Consider the following 18,200-nt stretch of genomic DNA (forward strand, 5'->3'; position numbering starts at 1 on the left):
TCAAGTGGCCAGGTTCATAGTGCAGTGAGCTAACCATTGCACCACAACTCTACCCCAGGATCACTGTGACTCCTCGACATATTCTGCACTCAACTAGCGATGTGTAAACTTACACGGTTTCCTGGGTCTAAAGCAAGTTACCTAAGGTCTTCTATTTGAAAGAAAAAAAAGCAGAATGACCCTGCAGATGTTAATTTGACGTGAAAATATAGACCTAAACCCGTAACAGAGACTTCCTTTTCAACGTGTTAGTTTCCCGGTAATTTATGAATGTCATATTCTCTGGGTGTTCCTTCTGGCCTGCAATATCCATGATGTAGATATTGGAAGTCTCAGTTCCGAATGATGGCCAAGAACTGGTGAATTATGTACATCGGATCATTATCGTGGAGCACATTATGAAACGCACATTTGTACGGAAATGTATTTGACCAATGGTGATACAGTATACTCCCTTACTCAACTGCGTTTTGCACAAGGGAACAGCAAATATAGAGTCGATATAAAGATGTCAAGTACACCTAAGCAGGTCTAGGGGAAATCATTAATATGATATTCCGCTACACTTTAAGTGCTTCTTGTATACCGGAATGCATTTTTTCAGTTCCCTGAATTTTTGAAACTTTCAAAACAAATCTAAGCAATTAAATAAAGTATTTTTTAGTCAAATACCTGCTTTTTTTCAAATCGAAAAAAGTTATTGAGCTAAATCAGTCACAATCACAACCTCACATATGTAACCTTTGCAGAAAAACATAGTCACGACACGCGATTAGTGTACTCTGTGTTTGTGGAGATCAGGTTATTGTGATTGAGCTGTTCCATAATAACATTAAATTCAATCCATATTTGGCTATATATTTAAATGCTCGCGAGATACAACCTTTAATTGTTTTCTACAAATACAAAGGAAATTGTAAAAGTAATGTTAATTTGAAGAACTCGCCTTCAACAAGAATAGAACAATGAGTCCATATGGGAGAAAACAGAAATACTATTGCATTGATTATACACACTAGATGATTAGATATATTTTGTAAATGCAGTCATTGCAATTTAATTCAAGCAAATGTCAAATTACAGAATGTATATGAAGCTACAAGTCATTGAAAGTTGGAAACCGCTGTATGGAATAATTGGCTGTGTATTTTTGCAGAATTATGAAGCAGAATGAGATCACAATAAAACAAATTGCTACTTTATTATATCTGAAAGTTTGGGTTGCATTTAGTATAGGAAAAGAGAAACACATAAGGGTAGAGCTAAAGCCAATGCTGTTTACACTATATATGCAAAGATTAAACATAATAAAGAAAATAACACTGAGAAAATATTAATCGCAAAGCAGGCATTATCTTCATAAACATTACCATTGACGGTCCTTCAATTGCAGTCCCATTGCAGTCCAATTGCGTGTCGGTGCCATGAGAAATACAGATACCCATTTGGAGTTCGCGCAGCTGGGCTGAACGCCACCCCGTGTGGGTACATAACTCATCTCGCGGCATTCACAGCGCCTCTCGGCACGCACGAGTGCGAGACACGCCTTGCATGCATACGATTTACAAACGTGGCTTGTCGCATGTTAAGTTTTTTTTTGTTTGTTAAATATCCGGGCTGGACTGAGCTGAATTCAGTCGAAACATAAATCCAATGACCACTCCTTTGCTCAGTCATCGGTGGCTGGAAGCAGCGACTCGGTGCACCCGGGAACACGGTATAATCACGGGTGGCTTAACCTGGAGTCGAACCCCCAGAAAACGGGATCTTTGAGTAGGCCGGTCATCTCATGACTGACAGAGTAACACGATTGACATCAGCGCCTCTCTCTCTCTCTCTATGTTATCCCCCAAACCTAACAACGGTGACATTGGCAATGTGCAGGGAGACGCCAACGCTGTATTGAACGATGTTAAGTAAGTTACTACCTAAAACATCGCATGCGGTACGTTACAACCGAGAGTACATTGCCGTGGAACTCCGTGCGCGTGCACCTTCGATTTCGCAGCAAGAACATTGATGGTGTCTATTTTTGAACGTGGCGTTGACGTGTTGTTTACTCTCCTTAACAGACGAGATATGTAAGCACGGTGATTCAAACAGGGGGGAGGGGCATTTAAATAAAAAAGCCATTATCGTGGCCATCTCAGGATTTAATTTCAGCAGGAGGAGGAGCTGTCTGAGGCTGAGCGCCGGAAAAGATTTCCCCAGGAGTGTGGTGGGTGGTGGGGGATAGCTCCCGTGGGTGTGAGGGTGGTGGGGTGGAGGAGTGGAGGGGGTGTGGATAACACGAATCTCTGGTATAATGGTGACGAGTTTTGTGGTTCTGGTGATGAGTGGCGCTGAGACTGGAAGAGAGAGGGAGGGAGGGAGGGGGACAAGCAGGGGAGGAAAAGGAGGTGGTGGTGGTGGGGGTGTGATAAGAGAGAGAGGGGGGGGGGGGAGACAACAGGGGAGGAGGAGGGTTGATAAGAGAGAAGGGGGGGTACATAAAGCAAAGCATTGAAAAAAAAACCCGAAATGATGGACGAAGCCGACTACACCGAGCATCTTCTCGTTTCCTCTGGTCGTAAAACAGATCGAGAGAGAGGGGGGGGGCAGCAGGGATGAGAAGGAGGATGAGGAGGAGGAGGATGAGGAGGAGGAGGAGGAGGATGAGGAGGAGGAGGAGGATGAGGAGGAGGATGAGGAGGATGAGGAGGATGAGGAGGTAATCATAGACAGAGGGGAGAGGGAGCAAGGAGGGGAGGAGGAGGAGTGATAAGAGAGAGAGCGAGGGGGGCAGCAGGGAGGAGGAGGAGGAGGGGGAGGAGGAGGATGAGGAGGGGTGATAAGAGAGAGGGGGGAGGGCAGCAGGGAGGAGGAGGATGAGGAGGATGAGGAGGGGGAGGGGTGATAAGAGAGAGAGGGGGGGGAGGGCAGCAAGGAGGAGGAGGAGGGGGAGGAGAAGGAGGGGGAGGGGTGATAAGAGAGAGAGGGGGGGGAGGGCAGCAGGGAGGAGGAGGAGGAGGAGGGGGAGGGGTGATAAGAGAGAGAGGGGGAGGAGGGCAGCAAGGAGGAGGAGGAGGGGGAGGAGGAGGAGGGGGAGGGGTGATAAGAGAGAGAGGGGGGGGAGGGCAGCAGGGAGGAGGAGGAGGAGGGGGAGGGGTGATAAGAGAGAGAGGGGGGGGAGGGCAGCAAGGAGGAGGAGGGGGAGGAGGATGAGGAGGGGGAGGGGTGATAAGAGAGCGGATGCGTGCCGAGTGCGTGAGGAGGCTCTGGCGGGCGGAGCGAGGGCGCGTCTCGCCGGTGACGTGTACGAGGGGGTCCTGACAAGTGATAAGGGCTGCAGATAAAAGCTCGCACAAGCGAGCGAGCGGGGCGAGGGAGGGAGCCGTGAGAGCGAGGGAGCTGGGGGAGAGGGCTCAGAGAGAGAGAGAGCGCCATGGAGTAGCCGCAGACGCACACAGACACAGAGAGCACCGTCAATCACCACCACTACCACCACCACTACCACCATCATCATCATCAATCGGATAGCAACACCCCAGGAGCGCTGCGAGACACGGAGGGCGGTCAGTGTCGAGATCAACACAGTTCACGCACACACAGTATACACACACACAGTATATACACACATAGTATACACACAGGATACACACACACAGTATACACACACATAGTATACACACACAGGATACACACACAGGACACACACACAGTATACACACACAGGACACACACACAGGATACACACAGTATACACACACAGTATACACACACAGGATACACACACAGGATACACACACACAGGACACACACACAGTATACACACACAGTATACACACACAGGATACACACACAGGATACACACACAGGATACACACACAGGATACACACACAGGACACACACACAGTATATACACACATAGTATACACACAGGATACACACACACAGTATACACACACAGTATACACACACAGGATACACACACAGGATACACACACAGTATACACACGCACACAGTTCACACACAGGATACACACAGGACACACACAGGATACACACAGGACACACACAGGATACACACACAGAACACACACAGGATACACACACAGGATACACACGCACACAGTATACACACAGTATATACACACACACAGGATACACACACAGGACACACACACACAGGACACACACAGTATACACACAGCATACACACGCAGTATACACACACAGTATACACACACAGTATAGAGTATACACTACGCAGTATACGCTCCACGGTGTACAGGATACACACACCGTATACATATACACCCGAATGCACGAAACAAAGAATATATAGGATCTGCGTCCACGTTCACCTACAAGTCCACACAGTACAGTACATACATAGACATACGATACGCATCTAGCACACACGTACAGTGCCACACATAGAGCACTACACACACAGCACCACAGTGATATTGCACCACACTAACACCACCACCACACTATCACCACCACCACACTAATACACAGCACCACCACACTAACACCACCACCACCACACTATCACCACCACCACCACACTAATACACAGCACCACACCGCCACCACACTAATACACAGCACCACCACACTAATACACAGCACCACCACACTAACACAGCACCACCACACTAATACACACCACCACACTAATACACAGCACCACCACACTAATACACAGCACACTAATACAGCACCACCACCACCACACTAACACCACCACCACCACACTAATACACAGCACCACACCGCCACCACACTAATACACAGCACACTAACACAGCACCACCACACTAATACACAGCACCACACTAATACACAGCACCGCCACACTAATACACAGCACCACCACACTAATACAGCACCACCACACTAATACACAGCACCACCACACTAATACAGCACCACCACACTAATACACAGCACCACCACACTAATACACAGCACCACCACACTAATACACAGCACCACACTAATACACAGCACCACCACACTAATACACAGCACCACCACACTAATACACAGCACCACACTAATACACAGCACCACCACACTAATACACAGCACCACCACACTAATACACAGCACCACACTAACCCCACACGACACGGCGACTTGGGCGGTTAGCGCGGGTGGAGGAGGAGGAGGTGGAGGAGGTGGAGAGGATTTCGCAGCGCGGAGCCGCCGGGATTTATGGCGAGTCGCGACTCCTCTCGCTCGCCGGGGAGAGACGGGCACAGCAACTCACAGGTGAGAGATGGGCAGCTGACAGGTGAGAGATGGGCACAGCAGATGACAGGTGAGAGATGGGCACAGCAGATGACAGGTGAGAGATGGGCAGATGACAGGTGAGAGATGGGCACAGCAGATGACAGGTGAGAGATGGGCACAGCAACTCACAGGTGAGAGATGGGCAGCTGACAGGTGAGAGATGGGCACAGCAGATGACAGGTGAGAGATGGGCAGCTGACAGGTGAGAGATGGGCACAGCAACTCACAGGTGAGAGACGGGCACAGCAGATGACAGGTGAGAGATGGGCACAGCAGATGACAGGTGAGAGATGGGCAGATGACAGGTGAGAGATGGGCAGCTGACAGGTGAGAGATGGGCACAGCAACTCACAGGTGAGAGATGGGCACAGCAGATGACAGGTGAGAGATGGGCAGATGACAGGTGAGAGATGGGCAGCTGACAGGTGAGAGATGGGCACAGCAACTCACAGGTGAGAGACGGGCACAGCAGATGACAGGTGAGAGATGGGCAGCTCACAGGTGAGTGATGGGCAGCTCACAGGTGAGAGATGGGCACAGCAGATGACAGGTGAGAGATGGGCACAGCAACTCACAGGTGAGAGATAGGCACAGCAACTCACAGGTGAGAGATGGGCAGATGACAGGTGAGAGATGGGCAGCTGACAGGTGAGAGATGGGCACAGCAACTCACAGGTGAGAGACGGGCACAGCAGATGACAGGTGAGAGATGGGCACAGCAGCTGACAGGTGAGAGATGGGCAGCTCACAGGTGAGAGATGGGCAGTTCACAGGTGAGAAATGGGCACAGCAGATGACAGGTGAGAGATGGGCACAGCAGATGACAGGTGAGAGATGGGCACAGCAGATGACAGGTGAGAGATGGGCACAGCAGATGACAGGTGAGAGATGGGCACAGCAGATGACAGGTGAGGGGGAGAGAGGCCCCGGAACGGACAGAGACACCGCCACTAACGCAGTTGGGGACATCCTCGGCTGGCCCCCCGTAGGTGGTGCCGACGGACGAGGAGTGAAGAGCGAGCGACGGGGAGGGGTGATAAGAGACGTGGGTCCGTCGTAGCAGCAGGGCCGCTGGTAACCGGGTAGTGGTGGCTCGTTATGCTCTAGGGATGATGATGATGATAACGATGAAGAGAGAGAGAGACGCAGTCGGGGACTGTGTTGAGTGGGAACTCGCTGAACCCGTGAGGAGGTGCGAGCGTAGGGTAGGCGAGCGAGTAGAGAGGCGGATGGGAATGATGTTGGTCACAGGCGATGATCGCGTGTGATGGTGGGGGCTGATGATGATGGTGGTGGTAGGAGATGGAAGGTCCAGGTCGCTGGGGAGGGGAGTCCGGGTTACCGGGAGCGCAGTCTCGCGTGGAGCCGGTGTCCCACTCGGACGAGGAAGGAGGTGATGGACGAGGGGTAGGTGGGTAGAGGGGTAGGTGTGTAGAGGGGTAGGTGGGTAGAGGGGTAGGTGGGTAGAGGGGTAGGTGGGTAGAGGGGTAGGTGGGTAGGTGGGTAGAGGGGTAGGTGGGTAGAGGGGTAGGTGGGTAGAGGGGTAGGTGTGTAGAGGGGTAGGTGGGTAGAGGGGTAGGTGTGTAGAGGGGTAGGTGGGTAGGTGGGTAGAGGGGTAGGTGGGTAGAGGGGTAGGTGGGTAGAGGGGTAGGTGGGTAGAGGGGTAGGTGCGTAGAGGGGTAGGTGGTGGTGGTTGTAGAGGGAGGTTGGAGGCGATGGGGCCACGCGCGTGAGACTTGAGGTAACTCGGTTCGAGAGCGGCCTTGTCGCAGCGCATTCCCTGTGTCTCGGAGTGGTGGCGGTGGCAATGGGGTGGTGGTGGTGGTGTGGTTGTAGACGTGGTGGTGGTGTGGTTGTAGACGTGGTGGTGGTGTGGTTGTAGACGTGGTGGTGGTGGTCTGGTTGGAGACGTGGTGGTGGTGTGGTTGTATACGTGGTGGTGGTGTGGTTGTATACGTGGTGGTGGTGTGGTTGTATACGTGGTGGTGGTGTGGTTGTAGACGTGGTGGTGGTGTGGTTGTAGACGTAGTGGTGGTGTGGTTGTAGACGTCGTGGTGGTGGTGTGGTTGTAGACGTGGTGGTGGTGTGGTTGTAGACGTGGTGGTGGTGGTCTGGTTGGAGACGTGGTGGTGGTGTGGTTGTATACGTGGTGGTGGTGTGGTTGTAGACGTGGTGGTGGCGTGGTTGTAGACGTAGTGGTGGTGTGGTTGTAGACGTCGTGGTGGTGGTGTGGTTGTAGATGTGGTGGTGTAGTTGTAGACGTGGTGTGGTTGTAGACGTGGTGGTGGAGGTGTAGTTGTAGACGTGGTGGTGTGGTTGTAGACGTGGTGGTGGTGGTGTGGTTGTAGACGTGGTGGTGGTGTGGTTGTAGACGTGCTGGTGGTTTGGTTGTAGACGTGGTGGTGGTGTGGTTGTAGACGTAGTGGTGGTGTGGTTGTAGACGTGGTGGTGGTGTGGTTGTAGACGTGGTGGTGGTGTGGTTGTAGACGTGGTGGTGTGGTTGTAGATGTGGTGGTGTGGTTGTAGACGTGGTGGTGGTGTGGTTGTAGACGTGGTGGTGTGGTTGTAGACGTGGTGGTGGTGTGGTTGTAGACGTGGTGGTGTGGTTGTAGATGTGGTGGTGTGGTTGTAGATGTGGTGGTGGTGTGGTTGTAGACGTGGTGGTGTGGTTGTAGATGTGGTGGTGGTGTGGTTGTAGACGTGGTGGAGTGGTTGTAGACGTGGTGGTGTGGTTGTAGACGTGGTGGTGGTGTGGTTGTAGACGTGGTGGTGTGGTTGTAGACGTGGTGGTGTGGTTGTAGACGTGGTGGTGTGGTTGTAGACGTGGTGGTGTGGTTGTAGACGTGGTGGTGGTGTGGTTGTAGACGTGGTGGTGGTGTGGTTGTAGACGTGGTGGTGGTGTGGTTGTAGACGTGGTGGTGTGGTTGTAGACGTGGTGGTGGTGGTGTGGAGCGGTTGTAGGAGCGGGATGTGTAGGAAGGTTGTACAATAGTAAGTGTTTACTGTGGTTGCAGTACCGTGCATGTAGTCGTAGGTACGAGGTAGTAATCGATGAGGTTATGGGTTGTAGATGTCCAGTCGTAGGAGTGTTGGAGTGGTTGTGGAGTTGTATTGGGGTGGTTGTGGAGTAATAGGGGTGGTTGTGTATAGGGTGGTTGTGTAGGGGTGGTTGTGTATGGGGTGGTTGTGTAGGGGTGATTGTGGAGTTGTAGGGGTGGTTGTATAGGGGTGATTGTGGAGTTGTATTGGGGTGGTTGTGTAGGGGTGATTGTGGAGTTGTATTGGGGTGGTTGTGGAGTTATAGGGGTGGTAGTGTAGGGGTAATTGTGGAGTTTTATAGGGGTGGTTGTGTAGGGGTGATTGTGAAGTTGTATTGGGGTGGTTGTGGAGTTATAGGGGTGGTAGTGTAGGGGTGATTGTGGCGTTTTATGGGGGTGGTTGTGGAGTTATAGGAGTGGTTGTGTATGCAGTGGTTGTGTATGGGATGGTTGTGGAGTTATAGGGATGGTTGTGTATGTATGTAGTGGTTGTGGAGTTATAGGGGTGGTTGTGTATGGGGTGGTTGTGGAGTTATAGGGGTGGTAGTGTAGGGGTGATTGTGGAGTTTTATAGGGGTGGTTGTGGAGTTATAGGGGTGGTTGTGTATGCAGTGGTTGTGTATGGGATGGTTGTGGAGTTATAGGGGTGGTTGTGTGTGTATGTATGTAGTGGTTGTGGAGTTATGAGGTGGTTGTGTATGGGGTGGTTGTGGAGTTTTATGGGTGATTGTGTAGGGGTGGTTGCGTATGGGATGGTTGTGTATGGGGTGGTTGTGTAGGGGTGGTTGTGTAGGGGTGGTTGTGTAGGGGTGGTTGTGGTGGTTGTGTATGGGGTGGTTATGTAAGGGTGGTTGTTTAGGGGTGGTTGTATATGGGGTGGTTGTGTAGGGGTGGTTGTGTATGGGGTGGTTGCATATGGGGTGGTTGTGTAAGGGGTGGTTGTGTATGGGGTAGTTGCGTAGGGGTGGTTGTGTATGGGGTGGTTGTGTAAGGGGTGGTTGTGTATGGGGTGGTTGTGTAAGGGGTGGTTGTGTATGGGGTGGTAGGGGTGGTTGTGGTGGTTGTGTATGGGGTGGTTGTGGTGGTTGTGTATGGGTGGTTGTGTATGGGGTGGTTGTGTAGGGGTGGTTGTGTATGGGGTGGTTGTGTAAGGGGTGGTTGTGTATGGGGTGGTAGGGGTGGTTGTGGTGGTTGTGTATGGGGTGGTTGTGTATGGGGTGGTTGTGTAGGGGTGGTTGTGTAGGGGTGGTTGTGTAGGGGTGGTTGTGGTGGTTGTGTAGGGGTGGTTGTGTAGGGGTGGTTGTGTATGGGGTGGTTGTGTAGGGGTGGTTGTGGTGGTTGTGTAGGGGTGGTTGTGTATGGGGTGGTTGTGTATGGGGTGGTTGTGTAGGGGTGGTTGTGGTGGTTGTGTAGGGGTGGTTGTGGTGGTTGTGTAGGGGTGGTTGTGGTGGTTGTGTAGGGGTGGTTGTGGTGGTTGTGTAGGGGTGGTTGTGGTGGTTGTGTAGGGGTGGTTGTGGTGGTTGTGTAGGGGTGGTTGTGGTGGTTGTGTAGGGGTGGTTGTGGTGGTTGTGTATGGGGTGGTTGTGGTGGTTGTGTAGGGGTGGTTGTGGTGGTTGTGAGTCGTGTCGCGCACACAGCGAGGGCAGCCTCGACTCAACCTTCAGGCGACACCACCACGACCTACCCCACTACCGTTTCAAATAAAGTCTTTTCCTTTTGTGTTGTTTGTGTCGCTCGCCGTCGGAGCCATAACTTTCATATACATTACATTTGACAACTGGGTTGTTTGTAAGAGCTGCATGTGTCGAGTTTCTCTCCTTGTGAACCTGAGACGCGTAGCGACGTTACTGTATTTGGACATGGGCCGCGTGCTGCCCATGTCTATTGTTGATGATGAGGCCCAGTGACATCTACACACACACATTTACACAGATCTACACACGCACACATCTACAAAGACATCTACACACATTTACACAGATCTACACACACACACACATTTACACAGATCTACACACGCACACATCTACAAAGACATCTACACACACATTTACACAGATCTACACACACACACATCTACACAGATCTACACACACACATCTACACAGATCTACACACACATTTACACAGATCTACACACACACATCTACACAGATCTACACACACATCTACAAAGATCTACACACACATCTACAAAGACATCTACACACACATTTGCAAAGACATCTACACACACATCTATACACATCCACACCTACACACACATCTACACAGATCTACTCACATATCTACAAAGACATCTACACACACATCTACAAAGATCTACACACACATCTACACAGATCTACACACACATATACAAAGACATCTACAAAGACATCCCCAAAGATCTACACACAGATCTACACACACATCTACAAAGATCTACACACACATCTACACAGATCTACACACACATATACAAAGACATCTCCAAAGATCTACACACACATCTACACAGATCTACACACACATCTACAAAGATCTACACACACACATCTATACACATCCACACATACACACACATCTACACCCATACACATCCACACCTACACACACACATCTACAAAGCTTGTAACAGACTGTTGAGGCAAGTGCTGTTTGCGAGCACCTATTAAGGCCGGCACTGTTGCACACGATGGGGTGATGTCGCCAGCAGTACCACGCCCGACCGCCTTTGTCTCCCCAGTGGCGATGTGTAACCATCGCACCGGGTACTAATTTTAGGCTGAGTCGACCTAGGGGCGGCCCAGGACCGATTCAGATCATCGTCGGCGGTGTTTGGCCGTGAGCGGGAATCGAACTGTGGTCGCCGGGTTCGTAGAGGACTGTCCTAACCACTACACAATCGCTCCCCCCCCCCCCCCATCTACAAAGACAAATATCCCCCGTATAGTCTTTAAACAGACTGTTGGGGCAAGTGCTGTCAGCGAGCACCTGTGAAGGCCGGGACGGCGCACGAGGGGGTGGGACACACACACACATCAACGCACGAGTTCACGCATCTTCTTACGCGCACATTCATCCACCAGTCGGGTCGAGAACGCGTCTCGTCAACGACGTCTCGTCGTGTCAATTCATCTGCTGTGCACTTGCAATATGGTTATGTAGACGCATCTAGCGGATGCTCGTTGAGTCCCGTAGCCTCAACTGGAGTCGTGTCGAGAGATCACTTCCCGCGGTCGTGTGTACGCGTCGAGCAGTGAGTGTGTATCGTCGGCCAGACACGATTCATTTCTTTGCACGCAGGCGACAGAATCCGTCCGCCGAGACATTGCAGCTGGAGCACAACACAAAAGTGCCAGTGGGAATGGGTGGATTGTTAAACATCGCACGGTGGATTGTTAAACATCGCACGGTGGCGGGAGTTGGTGGCAGATTGGAGAGAGGGCTTCGTCCAGCAGTGGACTGACCGCGGCTGAACGTTGATGGCTTTTAACTGTTCAGTGTTTAAATTAATGTGTGTTAACCTCGCTTAAGGGTAAGTGTCGCGCGTGTGTGGGTCCTGGTGTCGCACCGCGCTTGGCTGTGTGTGTATTTATGTGTGATGAACTTCTTTCGCACCCTACGTAGCCAACTGTGCTAATCGGAGGTGCGGGGGGAAGGACAACGAGCTAAACACACACAAAAGCGCTTCCTAAAGAAGTGAGTTTTAAAAATCTAGAATTAAAAGCGCATAGCTCGAGATGTGTGTGTGTGTACGTTGAACTTCTTTCGCACCCTACGTGGCCAACCGTGCTAATCGGATGTGCGTGTATGCGTGGAGCGTTTAAAACTAATAATAATAATCATCAGCCTTGGTCTATCCTCTGTTGGACAAAGGTCCGCTGCCATCCCACAATTCCGCGATGTAATAACGTATCTCTTAACGCGTGGACGTGGTTTCTCGGACGCTAGCTATCCACTCCCTGGCTGCCACTTCGTTCTTATCGTTTTACTTTCATTGGCAGCGTGGATGATGTCTTTACCAACAAACAAAAAAACCTGCCTATGTTCGCCAATCGACGTGTTCCTCTTGTTGCTTCACAATAGCAATCCCAAGCACGCACCTCTTCGTACCCTGCGCTCGTGTGTTTTTTTGTGAATTAACCACGTGCACCGCGACTCGTATAACCGTGCATCGTGTGCGTTGAATAGGATTGCGGTAGTTAATTTGAAGCGTATGTTCCAGTTTGCAGGTTGCTTTCAAAAGTGCGCTGTGTAAAGTTAACGCGTACAGACAGTCCCGAACTCTATATTCAGTGGCAAGTACATTCCTCTACACGCTGGGTTTAGACGTCTCGATCACGCCTGTTGCGTGTCCAATACAACACTGGCAAACGCTGTCACGAGTTTTTTTTTTGAACTCTGATACAACCGCGTCAAGTAAAAAGCACGTGATTTATGGCCTCTAGTTAGTGAATTGCTGTGAGCCTCCAGAAGTGACACGTGTGGTTGTTAGGGTGACGGTGAGAGAGAAATGCTTTCATGTGTCTGGGGTTTTTAGTGGTGGCTCCCGTCTGTTGGGAAACATTGCAGGGCTAACGGACAATTGACCATTGCAGAAAGCTGAGATTCATCACGCTTAGGCTTGTTTAATTATTTACGTTCACGAACCAGGCTCCGTGATGATTCACTTACACATTTCGCTGTTTAATGGCCAAAGTATCACACTGAAGTACGCAAATTAAAACATATCAGGAAATATGTTTGGCCCATTACTGCAGTGTTATTTGATTGTAAAATTTAAAAATGCCACCATTGTAATGAAAATATTTAACCATGAGCGAAAAGTTATTTTCGCACTGTATATACAGCCTATTTATTGTTACCACTAATATACGTTTCACCATACGAGTTTAGACTTTGATGGAAAAAGTCGCAGTCTTAAAAGCACATGCACAGTATAGTTTTGTGGGTACTCCAACAGGAAATATTGGTATCAAGTACTGGCATTGAATTGTACATTTTCAGGTACTGTGTGTAATACATTGTGTACTAACACTTTATAATATTGTTGTTGTGTTAGAAATTAATTAATGAATCGGTTTAAGTAAAAGCATTGTAAAATTATTAAAATACTGGAAGTTGTACCATATTGATAGTGTGGCGATGTTTAATATAATCTGTAAAATACATTAAGAAATTAAATTCAATCATTTGAGGACATGCCATGAAATACGAAGCTGGAATGACATGTTTTTAATCCAGCGTATTTTAAAGATTTGCAGTCCAGTACTGTACTGTCGTTTCATTTTTTGTTTGTTACGGTTGCACCCGATTCAAGAGCCGAATGGCTCACAGGGCTATACCAAATAAATGAACTATGAACTATGATTTCGACTCAACAAAAACGCCACTGTGTGTGATGCGGCCAGTGGTATTCCTATAAAGAAAGACTGGCCCCTGCCATGGGAATGTGGATTTTCCAACACTGGCTTATGGCTCCCAACTGAGAGGAGTGGCCACCCTTTTGCTTGTTTGAGCAGAGGTACCAACATCGATTGTGAATAGAGCTAATTCAAATTTTTGTTTTTTTTACACTTTTAGGAATGGTTCGCAGAAAGAATCTCCCATTAAGAAATGTGTTGGATGCACCGAATACTGAAGCCGCAAGTTCAGAGAGAACCAAAATACGCGCAAGTTTAAAGGAAACTACAACCGATGGGGTGGATGGACAACTGAGGTCAAGACTTGTGAATTCCAAGAGAGCACAACAGAAGCAGATTAATCCCAAGGCAGGCCCAGAGGGGGATTCCCAAGCAGTCATGATGGAAACAAGTCTTCTGTGTGTTGCAGCAGAGACCTGTTTGCCAAAGACTTGTGATTTTTTTATTGGTCAAGCCGAGATGAAAAGAGAGGACAGTACGGGCAATTGTCCGCCAGTGAAGCATGAAGAGGTCGCTGCTTTCTGCAAAACATACAGCCCTGAATGTACAAAACAAACACAGGAGAAGTTAACTTCAGACGGTGGAGTGAATGACTCTGAACAGGCAGAAATCGCAGCCGACGACACTCAAAGAAAGAGCGAGCCAGACTCGACCACTAGCACAACGTGCAAAGTAACTACCGCCGGCAAAGACGACGAAGCCGACGAGGTTGGCGAACAGCCTTCCCCAAAGTCCCCTGACGACGACGTCAAGATCACGGTAAAGGCGGACGATGTTGGCACTTCCCCAACGCCGGAGCTGCAAGACTTCACTTGCAGTGCCTGCGGCTACAGTTACTATGGCAACGATCCCACTGACCTCGTGAAGCACTTTCGCAAATACCACCTAGGGCTGCACAACCGCACACGGCACGACGCGGACCTGGATAGCCGAATCCTGGCGCTGCACCGCACGGGCCGCCTTTTGGAGACGAGCGAAATGTTGGGGCTCGCAGGCCACGCCGATAAACTGAAGATTGCAGTCATCCAGAAGACGACCACCTCGTCCTCGAATGGTTCCTACGATGTGCAGGTGAGTAAACGCAAAGCTAACTGATGAGCAGCTGCTGCCATTGTCCCCCCCGCCCGCCTCCCCACCCCGATCAGCACTGGGAATTATAAGTGGCATGATGGGGCATGCCGGTAATACACTACTTTTGTGGCAGTGGTTGGTGAGTCATGCAGACGTATACAGTGTGCGGGGCACCTACCTGCAACATTTTGGCTGATGAGATGGTAGTGCACGCAGACTATAGATAGTTTCGTGTTATCCTCCCCTGTGTACGTGTGCTCCAAGTATACGGTACTCTGTTTTACTCCCATAAGCACAGTACTCGCTGAGGAATTGGCCCAATAGTCTCTTCAGGATCCCCCTGAAAGAGATGTTAAAGATGCATGCTTTCCGGACAATTGCCAGCTTTATGTGGTTATGATGAATGTTTAGTGGTAAAAAGGTGAAACGAATTTACACTAGTGTGTAGAAAATGAGTTATTATGGAAGTACAGCAATTTATATTGTCTCAGCCTTTAAAGTGTATTTTTTAAACACTGTAGTTAAAATGTTTAAATATTTCCTTACTCATATTTGAACCAATGGGAGATCTCAGTTTTTAGAGGACTGGGCTCACAAGTTGCTTCCCGGTTGGGACTAACGTCGTCTGGTAGGAGCCAGGGTATAAGAATTTTAACAATGTTAACTTTGCACAAAGTTGTACTAATTTTAGCTACCGCGAAAAGGATGGACGGCAGAGTAATTTCCTGTGCATGATTTGAACCATCAGATTGTAAATGCATTTCTCTTCCACACTCTCCTTGTGCTGCTGACCATAAAAGTACAAATATTTTTCAGTAGACAAGTTTGGGCAAAATGTTGGTTTCCTATTTCTTGTGTTAACAATGCATATGCATTATTATCCCTGAAGGTGGCGATACAGGGCACCCTTATCGGTATTGGGCGGAAGACTCCTGACTGCCAGGGCGACACAAAATACTTCAGGTGCAAGTTCTGCAACTTCACGTACATCGGGAGCGCCCCGGCGGAGCTGGAGAGCCATGCCCTCTCCGTGCATCCCAGCAAGCTGAAGTTGTCCGCCGAAAATCCCAACGATGACCACAGGAGAAGCAACGCAGCCGCAGACTTAGACGCCGACGGGCAGATTTTGGATGGTCCCGTTGCGGCGAGTCAAAATGCGCGATGTGAAAATGTTGAGCAAGCGTCGGCATCTGAAGGTCAGGGTTTGTCGCACCTGCCCGCTGCAGGTGGCACGTCCAGTGCCGCCGCTGAACAGAGCGACGATTCCCTTCGGCGTCTCCAATGCAGGTTGTGTAGTTTTGCCTGCGAGGGTGGCGACGGTGAGAAGTTGATGTGCCACTACCGTGAAATCCACGGTGATACATTTTCAGGACCGTCTGCTGAGAAACAGGAGGAAGCGACGGAGGGGGCCGTGATGGATGAAGTTGTTCCGGTGACAGATGGTCAAGGCTGGCTCGCCGACGGTAACTCGTCCGTTATAAAAGGCCCCGGGCGAGGAGACTCCAGAACCGTGACGCCAACACACACCGCGCTGCCGGAGGGCAAAGATGGTCTTAATCAGGAGACCTGCCCGGACCAACCACTGGAAATCTCCGTGCATTACGAACGTCGTGACACTTCATATCAGTGCACAAAATGTATATTTACATCACCCACCGAGGAGGGACTTGCTCGGCATTGCAGGTTGGTCACATCCGCTAACGGTATCACCCTTCAAGTGTTGACCCTTTGCCCACATGCCACATAGCTTGGTATTGTAGTAGTGCATGATTATGCATGCTTTTAAAATTAATAATTAACCGTTCACGGAGGAAAAAGTTGAGCACGAACCCCGACGTGGGGGAGTAACGGTAGGGGTAAGGTGTTATAAAATGTCTGTCGTCACCAACAGACCGTTCAAGCAAGCCGTTAGATCCGTATACGCAACTTTTTCGTAAAGTACAGCTCGATTACCTGTGATGGTGAAATATGAGCGCAGCCGTTAAAGGGATGAAACGATATACTTTACACGTTGAATGCAGACGTTGTTGCTGTCATCCCACGCGACACACCAATGTACGTTTTTTCTTTTGTTACTGGAATATACGGCAAATAAAACAGATATGCGATACGGCACGAATGAGAATATTCTAAATAAAATGCTATCGTTGAAGCTGTCAAAACAGGAAGGAGTATGCGAAGACATTCTGTTGGCATGCGAAAATGTAAATAAAGTATATGGGCAGACATTACCTACTATGGGTTACCTGTTCAAAGTCATTGTAATGCGAGTTATGCCTCCTGTCGATAAACGTATTGTTAATTTATCCATCTTTGATCAAATATGTGTAATAAGTATTTGCAAGATTTGGTAGACATATCACCTCCACACTTTTACTGATGTGGCATGTTTCATGACTTTCATAGTGTATGCCCAAAAGAGTAAATGCTGATAAAGTATGACAAGGTTTAGATAAAATCAGCTGGATTGTGGGTGATGCACATCTCTGTTGGTGGCCTTGAGCCAACGTTGGAAATTATACATTACTATGGCTGGGACAAGTCTCTCCATAGTTGTCTACATTTATTGCACAGTCAGTCAAATAGTAACTTAAGCCTTAAGTCACAGCTCCTCATGCCATGCAGATTATGGGGTTTGTTTTGACCATACCGATAGTGCAGGTCTCATGACTGGTTCAGGTGTCATTCATCACCAATGTTAGCCGCAGCTTGGAATCGAACTCAGGTCACCGGGTTAATAGCGCAGTGCTGTAACCACTGACCCACTGCGCCTCCCCACCCCCACCCCCCCACGCAGTTTGTGAGGCAGAGCAGAAATCAATACCACCTAAGGTAGCAAAACGTTCGTCATTCCGATGTATTTACATGGCCGAAAAGAGTGAATTATTTGAGAACCCACTCGTTTCAAATGGTTATCACAATTCATCGTTATTGCCCACATAAAGAAATTGGAGCCGCACAGGTCACGCCACCTCTGGTGGTACCGATAATTGAAACATACGGTATTTGGCTCAAGGACTACCATGACTGCGTATAAGTACAGGAATACAAACGTTGGTAACTGCTACTTTGTCAAGGAATCGTTTCTGTATGATCGATGGGAGGACGTCTCCCTTCTGCAGGAGGAAGTTGTGTAAATGCCCCAATTGCTACATGGCAGAGCCAGTCTCTCCGTAGGACAAGCGTTGTATATGTTTGACAAGGTAGGGCTCGCTTTATAGACAGCAGACCCATGGACAATGGACTACGTCAACCTCCAGCCAGCATTTGAACTCGCACCTTTAAAAAATATGAGCCGGAGCCCTCTTTTGTCACAGGCTATAACTGTGTCACAATACAATGCATGATTACGTGTTGAAAGCTTTAAGGCTTGCTGCGCTGTACATTTTAAAACGT

The 18,200-nt window shown here is 49.3% G+C and overlaps 1 protein-coding gene across 4 annotated transcripts in view; it reads left to right on the plus strand.

Moving 5' to 3' along the window:
* The first annotated feature begins 3,278 nt into the window (after positions 1–3,278).
* The window catches only part of LOC116946531 (zinc finger transcription factor Trps1-like), a 43,765-nt gene continuing 28,843 nt past the window's right edge, over positions 3,279–18,200 (plus strand). Inside the window, exons 1-3 of one of the 4 annotated variants that reach the window (XM_032961501.2) lie at positions 3,279–5,266; positions 13,894–14,804; positions 15,694–16,487. In XM_032961501.2, coding sequence (XP_032817392.2) covers positions 13,896–14,804; positions 15,694–16,487 — 1,703 coding nt within the window. In that variant the 5' untranslated portion in view covers positions 3,279–5,266; positions 13,894–13,895. The other 3 variants (XM_076070131.1, XM_032961502.2, XM_032961503.2) reach the window with 3 other exon arrangements.

The sequence above is a fragment of the Petromyzon marinus genome, chromosome 27 (assembly GCF_048934315.1).
Source record: "Petromyzon marinus isolate PM22_M1 ecotype Great Lakes invasive population chromosome 27, UKy_Petmar_22M1.pri1.0, whole genome shotgun sequence".
NCBI classification, from domain to species: domain Eukaryota; kingdom Metazoa; phylum Chordata; class Hyperoartia; order Petromyzontiformes; family Petromyzontidae; genus Petromyzon; species Petromyzon marinus.